General features: G+C 48.1%; 1 protein-coding gene across 2 annotated transcripts in view; it reads right to left on the bottom strand.

Annotated features, from left to right (window-relative positions):
- SYN3 (synapsin III) overlaps positions 1-13701 on the bottom strand; it is a 432592-nt gene that overhangs the window by 21580 nt on the left and 397311 nt on the right. For both annotated transcript variants that reach the window (XM_039230445.1, XM_039230444.1), the window contains 2 exons: positions 7918-8060; positions 3024-3098 (listed from right to left, as the gene is read on the bottom strand). In XM_039230445.1, the coding sequence (XP_039086376.1) occupies positions 3024-3098; positions 7918-8060 (218 nt within the window). The remainder of the gene's footprint in view (positions 1-3023; positions 3099-7917; positions 8061-13701) is intronic.

Here is a 13701-nt window from a genome sequence, read left to right as displayed (position 1 = left end):
AGCCACCCTTCCTCTCCCTTGGGACACATTGCAGCCTGTTCTCCCTCAGCATGGGAGACCAGTGACCTGGGGTCTTGCTATTAATTTCCTCAATAGTTTTGGCTAAGCCTCTTCTTGAAACCTCAGTTTCTTTATCTGAGAAATGGGAAGGCCTAGGTATGATTCTAGTTGTGCATCAGGATCACCAGGGGAGTCGAGCACACAAACACAGAGTAAACATTCAGATTTGGGGGCCCTGCCCTACGTTAGCATAATCTCTATAAGTTTTTTAAGTTTCTCCTGTGATTCTCATGTGCAGCCACATTTGAGGATAACCTCTGCTCCTCAGAGCTCTAAGAGTAACCTGGGCTCTCTGACCAGCGTTTCTGTACTTAGCACCAATACAGTGAACTGACTGGCTGACTCCAGTTTAGGGAGGCCCATGCCCCAAAACACACTCCTAAATCAGGTGTCTTCTCAATGGAAGATGGAAGTCTGGACCAAGACCAGTCTGGAGAAGACTGGTTTCTAGAGGCTGTATTCAACCAATGAACTTCTGGAAAAGCTACTGGCCGCAACCCATGGAGTACAGCTCTCCCCACTTCTCAGGGCCAAGGAAGGGACTTTAGGGGTGGAGCAGTGTGGGAGAGGCTGGAGAACATGGGCCCATGCTCCCCTCCAGCCAGGTGGGATCAGCACCGACCAAGCCATATTATTGGTTTTGCCAAGGAATCAGGCTACCTGGCAAATACGTAGGCAGGTGGAGAGAGGGCCAGGGCCAGTTTATGGGCCCCCAGAGATTTTTCCCCTGTGGAGGTGGGATTGGGGAGCTCTGTCCCAGGCTCTGGGAGTACTACTCATGGCCTTACAGAAGGGAAAGTGAATTCAGGACCAAACAGACTCACACCTATTGTAGGCTCTTATGGGACTGGCCCAAGTGGCTTGGAACTGTGCAGAGCTAGGGATATGGTGGCCTTCTGGGGTAATTTGTGAGCAGCTCATGAGGCATGGCAGAAGGCTGGGCCCACGTTCTGGAAAGGCCATGGGGAAAAGGACCACAATGTCCCATAAATGTCCATTAGGAGAAGGAAAGGACTGCCTTAGACCAGATGATTCAGTGGTGCAAGGTCATGAACACACCCTCCCCTTTCTGAGACTAGTTGGCACAGGTGGGTTCCCAGATTGAAGGCAGCAACTGCCACCTGTGGGTGATAGGAAGGGAAGGCAGCCTTTCTCCGCCATGGCTGCTGCTGTGTTAGGTATAGAACATCCCTCTCCCATTCAGCCCTCTGGCTTATTCCCTCCAATGAGTAATTGCAGAAGTTCACAGAAGTTAGTTAACTTACCCGAGGGAACATAGCTTGGAAGGGACGGGACCATTCACTTTTGTTCACATCCTGCTCCTTCTTAAAACTCCAGAAATAAGTTCCATGAGGGCAGGGGCCATGTCCATCTGTCTGCCACCATTTCCCCAGAGCCTGGCTCAATAACTGGCTCCCAGCTGGTGCTCAACAGACAACCTGACAGTGAAGTGAAGGAAAGCCTCCCAACTCCTACTCGTTCTTTGCAGGGGGATTGTGGTGCCACCACTTTCAGGAAGCTTTCCCTGATCTCACCTCTCCTTGCATTGGATGCCCCTTCTCTGTGCTCCCTTTGCAAGCACCTAAAGCTTGCTTCCACCCCCAACATACCACACACTCTTTGTCTCCTACCTTGACTGGGGAGCCAGGACTGTTGTTTTAATCTGCACAACATTTATTTTCCCTCCTATACTTCCTAATGTTCCTTGGCATCATACCCCTTCCTGTCTCCCTCACTCATTCCTGCTATAGGCCCCTGCTCCCACCCTAATCTCCAGGGGGCAGAGAGGAGACGGAGGCCCACTGAATCATGGTGGTGCTGCTTTCTGGGCCATAGTGATTGGTTCAGGGATGGTCATGTGACTTGAGGTAGGCCAATCATTGAATAGGGCTCAATTACAGTCTTTGGTTGAAATGTCTGAGAAAGAGAAGTTCTGCCCTGTGGGACTTGACACCCAGGATGGGAGCCTGGAGCTACTATGGGCCACCAAATGAATGCACTGGCCAGAATGAAGCCATCCAACATAGAACAAAGCTGCCTGAGGTGTGTAGGATGAGCTCTAGAGTCTTACCTAGAGATGCACCTCTGGAATTTTCATTGCCACACGCCCAAATCCTGCATCTCTGACCAATGAGGTTTGTGTTCTGACACTTGCCATGGACACAGAGTCTCCAAAGGGAAGGGCTGGATCTTTTCATCCTGGCTTCTTCAGTGCTCAGCACAACATGGCATGCAGCAGGCACTTAATAAATGTTCATTCAATGGTGGATCTTTTTCACCCCAAAGTCCACACTCTATCCACTCTCATTGCATGCCTACACTCAGGCCAGCCAGCTTGCAGGAAAGAACGTGTATGTGCTGCTGGCCCTGGTCACAGGTGACTGGCCCTTCTTTAGGTGAAGGGAGCTCCCAGCAGTGTTTAAATGCAGAAAGACCTGAGAGACTTCCAGCCAGAGTGCACATACCACATTCATGACTCATTGGAAATACCCTCTCCCTCCTGGCACTGAGATGGAGATAAGTCTGAGAGGAGAGTGAACATTCCAGTAGCCCTGGTGGCCTACTAAGGATGCTTTCATATACCTGTGAGAGCACAGAGGGGGCTGGTGAGGACTCCTGCTCTCTCTGCAGTAGCTGGGAAGGGCTGGAAAGACCCTTGAACTTGGAGTTAAGGCATCAGGGGTCTCTACTCTCAGCTCTGTCATTGATGAGCTCTGTGATGACCCTGGACAAGTCACTTTCCCTCTCTGAACTGTCTTCTCCCATCTGTAAAGTGGGATCATAAAACATCTGCCCTGCAGCTTTTTGTGCAATAAAGGGCTGCTGTGCCTAGGAAAGCGCTCTGTGGGTGGTGAGGCACTGGCCAGAGGGTGAATGGCATTCCTTACAGGCTTCGTTGTGTCCCTCACCCACCTCCTGCCGCGGCTGGTGCGTCACCCTATTACACCTCCTTCATCTCTTACCTCTCTGTCATGGCCACCTGCTCCAACATGGCAGAGCCTGTGTTGGCCTTCCAGTTTCCAGAGATGGAGGTTCTCCTGTATCAGAAAAATAACACTGAGGGCATTAGGACACTGTCACTGCTCTGCTTTCCTTCTTTGCTCTGGATGTTAGGAGGCACCGATTCATATACGTGGCTCACATGATAGCATGTATTATTAAGTACATATCTTGTCCCCAGCTTTGCCTATTTTATTTTCCTTTATGTTGTTGTCTTATTAATTTGTTGGACTTTCTTCTTCTAAGCCACCTCTGAAACCTAAGAATTAGATTTTAAAAATGCCTACACCATCAGATGAAATCTCCCTAACTCTGGACTCTTGTATTTGAAAAGGAGAACTAGGGCAATAGAGCCACTAGTGATCATGGAATTTCAGGCTCCAAAATGTAGGAAAAATAATCCATGGAGAGAAGTGATCACTTTTTCATGGTGAAGGGCAGAAAGGCCTCCTGGCCTCAACACCCTCTCTATTTGTTTGCCTTTTCTTCTTCTTCTTCTTCTTCTTCTTCTTCTTCTTCTTCTTCTTCTTCTTCTTCTTCTTCTTCTTCTTCTAAGTTTATTTATTTATTTTGAGGGAGTGAGACAGTGTGCACATGTGTGTGTGAGTTGGAGAAGGGAAGAGAGACAGAGAGGGAGAGAATCCCAAGCAGACTCCGTGCTGGCAGCGTGGAGTCTGATGTGATGTGGGGCTCAAACTCAGGAACTGTGAGATCATGACCCGAGCCAAAATCAGGAGTTGGATGCCCAATGACCAAGCCACCCAGGTGCCACTCATTTGCCTTTCTGCTCCAGCAACAGCTGACCTCCCCTGCAGTGCTCCAAGGCCATGGCTTTTTCCTATGTCAAAGCTTCTATGCATATTCTTCCCTTTGCCAGATCCAGTCTTTGTCTCCATTTTTGCCTCCCTAAAGCCTACTCATCCTTCACGTTTCATGACATGTGACTTCTCAGCAGTCTACCTCCCCAACAAGAGTAGACATGCCTATACCAATGCTTAGTAATGCTTATCTCACTTGGAATGACTGCTTTCTTATCCAGTCTTCTCTGAGGGCAGGGACATATTTGACTCATCCCCTTTCTCCCTGGTGTCCAGTGGGACCCAGCATGTAGTGGGTACCCAATTACTGGGTAAGGAACTGTGTGTATTGGGGAGGAATTGAAACAAATTGATCTCCAGGGGGCTGATCTGGACTCAGCAAAGCCTAAATGGGTGTAAGCAAAGGAGCAGAGGCAAATCTTTCTGTTTTGTGGCCCAGAGAAGGCATGTGGTTGAGGTGAGAGGGTGAACTGGGAGGAGGAGTTGCTACTCAAATACATCCTTCTAAAAGAGAAAATAAAATGCATCTGAGGACAACAGATGCTGAGAATTGATGGTGGCCAATAGGAGCTAGAATTGCTAAGGGGTGTAGTGACATTCATAAGCTTGATGTCAGTTCAATTCAGCCCATCTCGATTCAATTCAATTTGGCAAACACTCACTGGGCCACCCTATGTCCTGGATACTGGACTAGGCTCAGTGTGCACAGATGACACCATCCTAAGGCTGATCACTACCTGGAAGGGTGGATTACTTTAAAACCAGAGTAGAGGAATGGTAAGGTTAGCAGCATACCTGAGCATCAAGGGGCTCTGGGAAAGCAAAGGAAAAAACAGACTCATTCAATGTGACCCCAGAAGTGCCTTGGAGGGTGGACCCCAGATGTAACCATGGGATGCGCCTTGGAGAGTGGTAGGGTTGGTATGGTGGAATCTGCATGGTGGTAAGAGAAGGTAAGAACTGACTTGGGTCAGACAGGTGCAAGTTTGCATCTTCGTTCCAGAATTTTGTAGCTGTGTAACTATGCACATCTCTGAGTCTTTATTTTTTCATTGGTAAAATGAGGATGATCTCCATCCTGATATATTGTGTGGACTAAAGGAGATATTCCCATAAATGTCTTCGTACAGTGGGTGCTACTATTGTTTTTCAGTAAGTTGAGACACGAAAAGAAGGCACTGCAGTGCCAGAAGGAACAGGAACACAAGCCAGATTGCTCTCTTTCCAAGAAAATAATGATTGAGAGAGGTGCTATTCAGTGAGTGCTTTCCATGTCTGAGACATGGGCCTAAGGGCTCTGTAAGCACTGACTTATTTCAGGCTCACAAAACCTGATGAGACATATTTACTATTATGATCATTCCCACTTAGTGGCAGAAGCCACAAAACCATATCTGAGAAGCTCCATGCTCTGTGCCAGGACTCTCCATGGCAGAGCTCATCACAGGTGGGGGGCGGGGGGAGAGAGTCAGTTGGTCCAAATGTGATGCACCTGCTGGAATGTAGGACAGAATGTAGACTTTGACAAAAGAATCTACCTATATTCTAAACGTATGGTGTTGACTCCCTCACTGAAGAGAGCGGGGGTGGGTAGTAAGGTATGTCCCCAAGTAACCTTGGATGTGCATGCAGGCTGTATGACTAAATATAAAAGGAGCTGTACACAAACACCGTACTGCACTGGGTAAAGCTCTTTCCCACAGGGCTCCAAGTTAATGGTTCTGCAATTGTACTGGGATTGAACAAATAGATAGCGGGTGGTAGGAGCCAGGTATTTTCCTGTTGCAGTGGGAAATTATAGATAAGCAATCTGGGAAGGCTGAGATGATTCACGTGGTACTAGAAGAAAGTCAGACACATCGATACGGACTCTCTGTAGCTTTAGATAGAGCTGGTTATATATAGAAATAATTACAGATACGTGAGCATACGTGGGCTAAGGGACACACGTATATTTCCTAGCTCTGTCTGCTGAGAGAGCCCTAGAAACAATGACAGCCCAGTAGCAACAAGTGCAAAGGCCTGAGTGCAGGGCAGGAAGTGCACCAGAAAGGAGGCTGAATGGTTGGGGGTGGAGAGGACGCTGTACACTGAGGTCTGACATGAACCCCCTCCCTCGGACTGGGGCCAACCCAGGGTCCAGGAAAAGCCATAACTAATGACAAATTGGAGCTGCCAGGGCAGAAAGGCTCAGCATAAGGAATGCAGCAATGAGCTAATCTTCAAGAAGAGAAACTGGGACAAGGTGTCGTCAATGTCAAGTGGAAATGCGAACAATGAGGAGAGGAGGGAAATGATATCATGACGGATTGGTGGAGGCCTCAGGAATGCCCTGGACTGCTGCACTGGAACATTCCCCAATTCAGAGGGGGCAGGGAAGAGCCGATCTTATCACCCTGAGGGATCTGAGAGCTGTGACGGGTCTGGCTTGGCTCATGGGTGGAAGAAAGAGCAGAAGAATTCCTTGAGAACGGGCTTCATCCCTTTTCTGGGAATCTTTCCTTGCCAGGTCAACTGCCAGCATCTTCTCCAGTTCCCCAGGGAATGGCAGGGTGGAGTAGTTGCAGGGAAGAACATGTGGCCCATAAAAATCTAAAATTACCATCTAGTTTCTTTACAGAGAAAGTTTGCTGACCCTTAGTCTAGGCAATCCAGGTAGTGCCAAAGCAACCCTAAGTAATACATAAATGGATGTGTCTGGCTATGGTCAATAAAACTTTATTTACAGAAACAGGTGGCAGCTGGAATTAGCCTGTGGGCTGTGGTTTGCTGACCCTGACCTAGAGCACAAGCTCCACTGTATAGCAGCACATGAGAGATTTCCAACTGTCCAAGGCTAGCCATTGCCGTCCATCTGATATGGAGCCATGCATACAGTCAGTGCTCCATTAATGCTTGGTAACCCTGCACTGGATGGCTCTCTGGGGTCTTGTCATTTTAAGTGGAGCCAACCACAACATTCCAAAGTGAGACCCAGAGAGGTCTTGGAGCAGATAAGACCTCCCACCTCTTCAAGGACTCACGACTGCAGCAGCTTGAGTGTGAGTCATCCTTTGCCAGAACCACCCCTAGGGTGAATGTGTGTTGGATTTTTTGGCATCCATTCTTCCTTCCTTTGTCACGGTGCCTCAGTTTCCACTGGGGGATGAGGCCACCCATATGGCATCTCATCTTGGTGGGACTCTCCATACTTGTTTTCTGCCCTTCTCTAACCAGTAAGCATGTGACCCAAGTTGGATTAATCAGCACTGTTTCCATGGAATCACAACCTTGAGTTAAGCACTGAAAATGATTTGGGCAGATTCATGTCCCAGTGGGGATGCCATGAAGATTGTTGCTTCGGGCCACCCAGATTCCTGGAGCTGCCCTGGATCCTCATATTTCTGAAATTGATAGTTTAGTGGTTTTGTTTGTTTTTAGAGTTTCTGATCATTCATGGTTTTCTAATAAAATCCCTTTGAAAAACTCCCTCAGGTTAGTCAGATGTGGTTTCTGTTGCATGTAGCTGGAGAGATCTGGTGTAATCTCTTAATTAGTCTTATTAGCTCCAGAGAAACCCTTTTGCAGCCCGTGGCTCCAGAGCCATCATTTTATAAATACAGGTCAGATGATGCCACTTCTCTGCTCAGAAGAGAAAAGAACAAAACCCCTAAACCCTCAGCAAGGCATTCAAGGACCTCCTTGATTTGTCCCCAGGTGTCTCTTTCAGCCTGGTCTCTTATGATGTACATCCCTTACATACTCAAAGTTCCCTCAAACATGCCAAGTGTCCGTCTTGCTCTGGGAGAAACAGCTCTTTTTGGGTAGGCAGATCTTTACCCTGGGATAAGCTGTGAGAAAGCATTAGCATTTAGCTGTACCGATCAGGGAAGAAGGGCAGTAAGGAGGGCAGAAGGAGACATAAAGGGAGAATAATGGTGTGCTGAAGGGTCTCTGTCCTGGGGTGGAGGAGACTGGCCTGAACACGCATCACTAGTTACTGCTCCTCCTACACTCTCTTCCCACCCTTCCTCCCAGCCCCCCAGCCCCAGGGACTCACATGTAAGCCTTGTAATTGGATCCAATTTTCTGGATGCGGATGTCGTACTTCGAGTCAATGAAGGCCTCGGTGGTGGCGTAGGTTTTGGCCATTGCCACCATGCTGGTGATGTCCTGGTAGTCATGCTGGTTCTCTACTTTGATCTGTGTGAGGAGATGAGGGAGTGAGTGCCACCCACCCAGCATTCTCAGAGCACCTACCCAATGCCAAGGCCCAGCGTGCCATATATAGTGACCTTGAGAAAGTCACCTGCCTAGCAGAAGAGACAGACATAGGAAACTAGTCATTCCACTAGAATGTAGAGGAGGAAGGGAACATTCCATCTGGGTTGTCAGGAGAATCTGTACAGAACAGGTGAGCTCTGAATAGAGTTTGAGAGAATAAATATATGTTTCAGGAGGGGCATTGCTTTAGAGGACAGAGAGGGTGGGCAAAGCAGAGGTGGGGGAACCACTGGGCAGCGGGACTGGGAATATGGTTCAGACTGGCCGACAGGGCAGGACGGTGAGGGATGGCTGAAGTGGGTTGTCAGAAAGCAGGCCTTGGGGGACCTCAGCCATTTTGTTAAGAGGCTGAAGGCTCTGGAAAACCACTGGAAGAAGTGGAGGAGTTGAAACAAGAAAGTATCCTCATTTGTGTTTTAGAAAAATCTCTCAAGTAGTTGCATAGTGGGTTGAATGGAGGGTTGAATGTGATACGGGATAGAGACCAGTTAGGAAAAAGGGAATGTGTGTATGTATGCACGTGGTATGTATGTGTTGGGTGTGTGCATGTGGGTTGCATGTATGTGTAGTTTGTGGGAGACATATATGTAGTGTGTGGGTACGTGTGTGGCATGCATGTGCAGTGTTTGTGGTGTACGTATTTGGTGTGTTTGTATGTATGAGATGCGTGCTGTATGTGGTGCTTGTGTGTGCAAGCAGTGTGTGTGTGTGCACATGTGTGTGTGTACACTGGACAAGGTTAGTTGTGCTTGGCCAAAGGCCTGGGAGAGAAGCTTGCACTGTTTACTTAGCTGAGGCCAGGAACATGAAGTGGGGCCTTGGGGTCAAGGAGAGGCCCCAGGAGAACCTCTAAGGCCAAACGCGGGTGACGAGACCAAGGCTCTTTGACCGTGCTCTCAAGACAGAACTGAGGCTGACTGTCACTGGCTGTGAATAGCTGGGAGAGCCGCCCCCTCCTCTGTCACTTCCGCCTGGACAGTAGAGGGTTCTGATGTTGGGCCAGAGGCAGGGGGAGCTCAGATCCCCTGGCGGGGGGATTGGGCAAGTGCCAGGCAGCCTGTGTGGGGGCTCTTCTGTCCCTATGGTCTCTCCTAGCCCTCTCCCACTTCCCCTTGAGGGTCAACCAGCATCCTGACAACTCCAATCCATCTCTCCGGGACGATGCCCACCTACAGCTCCACAACATACAAAGCAGCTTCACAGCTCCCTCCTGGGACACAGAACAGGATTGCAAGGCAGACAGCGTGGGCATTATTATGGTCATTTAACAGATGTAGAAACAGATTTCTTGCCTTGTCCAAGGCCATATGGCAGCTAAGCACAGAGCTGGGAAGGAAGCTCAGGACTCCAAGAGCACAGCTGTTCTTCAGACTATCTTCAGGCAATCTACAGGTGCACACCTGCTGCTGCACCCCAACAGATGGGAAATAATGGTGGGGAGTGACACTTGGTGCACCTCCCCCCCCCCCTTTTTTGGCTTTCTGAGAGTCCCAGCCTCGCAGTGGTGACTCTGAGTCCCACTTTGCAGAGAATATAAAGTGACCAAGCAGGAGTTCCCTATTTTCCAGCCCTTTCCAAGCTCACCAGCTTTCTGCTTCTTCCTCCAGGCAGCTGCGTGCTGCCTCCCACCCCTGGCTGACCTGCCCTTTGTTCTAGGTCTACCTAGACTGACTGCTTACTGGCCCCTCCTCCTTTAGTAATAGGACCCTTAAGTTTCATCTGGGCATCTAATCTCTCAGCTAAAGACTGCTTTGTTCCAGTCTCTCTCATAGGTAGATACGGTCAAGTCTTGGAATCTGGTCAATGAACATGTGCGTGGTAGTTGTTGTGAGCAAGCTCTGAGTGCTGCCTTCATGATGAAGGCAATCTCCCCTTTCTCTTTTGCTTCTTCTGCCTGGTATCTCAGACCCCAGGATGGAAGCTGCATGTTGAGGATGGCTGAGTAATAAGGTGGATGGAACCTGGATTCCCAACACCATGGAGTCCCCAGTTTGCTCTTGACTGAGCATGCTCAGACTCTTACATGAGAAAGAGGTAGACTTTAATCTTGTTTAAGTCACTGTTCTGTTGGTCTTTGCTGAAGCAGACAAACTACATTTCTGCGCTATATTCTTTGTTTATGGCTCTCTGTTGATGCTTTATCCTTTGGGTCAACGTGATCATAGGAATCATAGATTCTCCTCGAGTTGTTCCTGCTTTTCAATACCCTGGGGCTTCACTGTCCTTGGTGTGTCCTTCACATTTCTCTCACCCCTAAACTCACCATCTTTGGATTCCATTCCACTGAAACTGATTTGGCAAAGGTCACCTGTCACCTCCTTACTGGCAAATCTAATAGCGTTCTTTTGATCAGCATCCTGTTGGGCATTTCATGACATCTGAAATTGCCAAGCTTTCTGAATCTTGGTTTGTACCCCACTACTTTCTTCTGGTTCTCTTTTTTCCTGCCAACTTCTTCACTTTATTGCCTCCTATTCCTCCAACCTCCCCTTTAATGATCAGAGTATTTCATCTTCAGTCAACATTTGTGGTCTGGTAGAAAGAGTTAAAGTTACCAAAATGAAAGAATAGGTGGGAGACAGCTTGTTTAATTCAGTTTTATCAATGGGTGGCTCTGGAAAGGACCAGAGCTTCTTCTGCTTCTCGGTTTCCTAGACAGCACAGCATACACTGCAGGGTGTCTTGGAGACTTCAAGCTGTCCACAACGTCCCTTCTCTTCTACAGTCATGAAGCACCCCATCTAGGGGCACATGACCTCCCACAGAATAAATATCACACTTCCCCCTCTCCCTGGCACCTGCATGTGCCCATGTGCCCAGGTTTTCTGCTTCTGTGAGCAGAAGTGGGGTCCGAACTTCCAGGTCTGTCATTAAAGGGAAGGGCAGGGCTTTTCCTCTTCCTGCTGGCTGGAGTGTGGACCATCTTTGACCTTGTGACTGAAGAGCAACAGCCCAGGAATGCATGATCAACAAGATAGAAGGGGCCTGGGTCCCTAAAACCAGGGAAGTTCTGCATGAACCCTGGGCTGTTCTTACCCAGACCACTGCGTGAGAAAGCCCTGGCTTATTTTGGCCACCTTAGGTCTTTGTTACACGGCTGAATTTTGTCCCAGTTATTACAGGAGCCCTAAGTACATATTTGTTGAATGTACAACAAATTATTCATTTATTCACAGAATAGACAACAGAGCACAAATAGAGACAGTGTAAACATAAGGATTTAGTTCATTAATTAGTTAATCAATTAGTGATCAGTCCAGCCTTTCCTCGTGCTCCTGTCTGAGTGGTTTGGGGTGGGGGATGCCCATCCTCCCCTCTCCAGGAGTGAGGATGTAACCCAGGTTTCTGGTATACAGGCTCTTCTAAAACCCAAGGACAAAATGTGCCTGGCCATTTTATAGTCTTTTCCTAACAGAAGGCCTCTGAATTGTGTGATGTCTGGGCCCCAAAAAGCTCAGCTCTACCCTTGGCTCAACCCATGTCTGCCTCCCATCAGACTGTTGGCTTCTTGAGGACAGATGGCGTGTTTCCCTCCTAGTCGTAACCCAGGCACCTGGCACGTTGCAGATGTGTCAGACATGTTTGCTGGATTGCATTTAAGAAGGCTGGATAAAGATCCACTTGTAACTTGGGAGAGGGCAGGGGAATGGAAGGAAGAATGTGGGAGTATGGGAAAAGGCAAAGAAAATGTGTCTCAGGAACACATGTCTTTTTCAAGGTGAATTTTTCTGTAAATGTTCAGCCTGGATTCTGCACTCTCAGAGGTTTGTCCTTCTATCCTGAGAGACTGATCGAGTCAGGAACTCTGGAGAAGAGGGCAGGGGGCCTGGAGCCGGGTGGGTAGGTATGGAGGGGACTCTGGCATGGTCCTCAGGCAAGAGGCTAGGCAGGGTCAGAGGGTATTGAGGACGGGCAGCCATAGGGATGGTGAAATGGTTGTTGGCCTGGGGAGGGAGTCTTGGCACTCTGCTTTATTTACTAGCTGGAAACCCCTCCAAATGTTCAGAGACAAACTGAAAACAGGAAGTCCTCAATGAGCTGTGATTCAAGATTACCCATTTGCTGCTCTGGGGACCTGCAGTGGGGTCATCATGGACTCCTTGACTCTGAAGCCTCACACCCACGTCTCTGCCTCCCTCTTCCCTCCTCTCCCTTCCCTGCCTCTTCTCTTCATTTCCTCTTTCTCTGCCTTCCTGGTCTTCGCTTTCTCTCCCCTACACTGCTTTACCTGCTATTGTGTGTTTGTGTGTACACGTTTGCTTCATCCTGAGGGTGAGCAAGGTGGGAGCATGGAAACAGAGAGGGCAGAAAGGGAGAGAAGCTGGAGAGAGGGGTCAGGGTGAAGTTCTGAATCTCCTCGACGGGCATAACCTCAGAAGTCTCCTATTGCAGCCTGAGATGGGCGAGTCATCTTCTCTGTCTTTGGTAGATTGTCTGCATTTGCTCGAATACCTCCTATAACAGGGAGCTCACTACTGGGCAAGGGGAACTTGTTCTATGGTATATTACAGCCAGAGTGAATGAATGGTCCCAGTTATTGATCACGGAGGATAATTCTCAGCCTTCAGCCTTGTGTTTGCTCTTCATGCACTTGAGGAGAGCCAGCCAGGTATGCCAAAGTCACTTTCTTCTTTAACTCACCCTCACATAAGCAGGTTCCAGACCCTTTTACTACCTTGAAGTGCTCTCATTTGACAATGTCCTAAACTATGTGGTGCCCAGAATCACCAGCTGAGACTGGATAAGACTGTACCTCCCTCTGTGTGGCATAGATCTGGCATACTGCCTCAGTGCCTTTGCACCTGCTGTGCCTTGCTTGCATGGCTCACATCCTCACATTCAGGTCTCTGCTGCCCATCACTTAAACAGAGCTATCTTCCCTGATCACCAGATGTAGGGCAACTCCTCCCACCCTGTACTCCTCATCCATCATACCCCACTTAATTTTTCTCCATGGTGCTTCCACACCACTTCACACCATTATCTATTTATTTGTTTGTTGTCTCTCTTCCCTACTGTTCTACTAGGATGTAAGTCCTGTAATAGCACTGCTGGATTTCCAGCACCTATAACAGCCCTTAGGGAATGACAAGCACCCAATAGATTCAGTTAATGATGAATAAATATATCTAAGTGTTTACAGATATGTATGGAGTACCCATTATAACCAGATCATTACTGACTGTTCTTCCAGGTACTATGCTGAAGGCTGGGGCTACAATAGGGAATACAATAGAGCAAAAGAGATTTATGATTTTTATCTAAATGGAGTTTTGAGCCTCTTCATTACTTGCTCCTATTCATGTACCTTAATACAATATAAATTTTTCCAAGATCCATATGGCGCTTGTTCTAAGCTAATGTCTCGAGGTCATTTTATTTTATTTTATTTTTTGGAGGTCATTTTAAAACACAAGATCCTGATCATTCACCTCTCTCTGAGCATGTATTTGAATGGCTTTAGTCCCAGAGCAGGAGTTTACACTTCCCACTGCAAATGTAAGGCTCTCATGTTTTCATCTATCCCTTCATTTTCCAATATTTACTCTCTCATCGAATC

This window comes from Hyaena hyaena, unplaced genomic scaffold, assembly GCF_003009895.1.
Source record: "Hyaena hyaena isolate Hyena2069 unplaced genomic scaffold, ASM300989v1 scaffold_46, whole genome shotgun sequence".
Lineage (NCBI taxonomy): Eukaryota > Metazoa > Chordata > Mammalia > Carnivora > Hyaenidae > Hyaena > Hyaena hyaena.
This window is presented reverse-complemented; position numbering and strand designations above follow the sequence as displayed.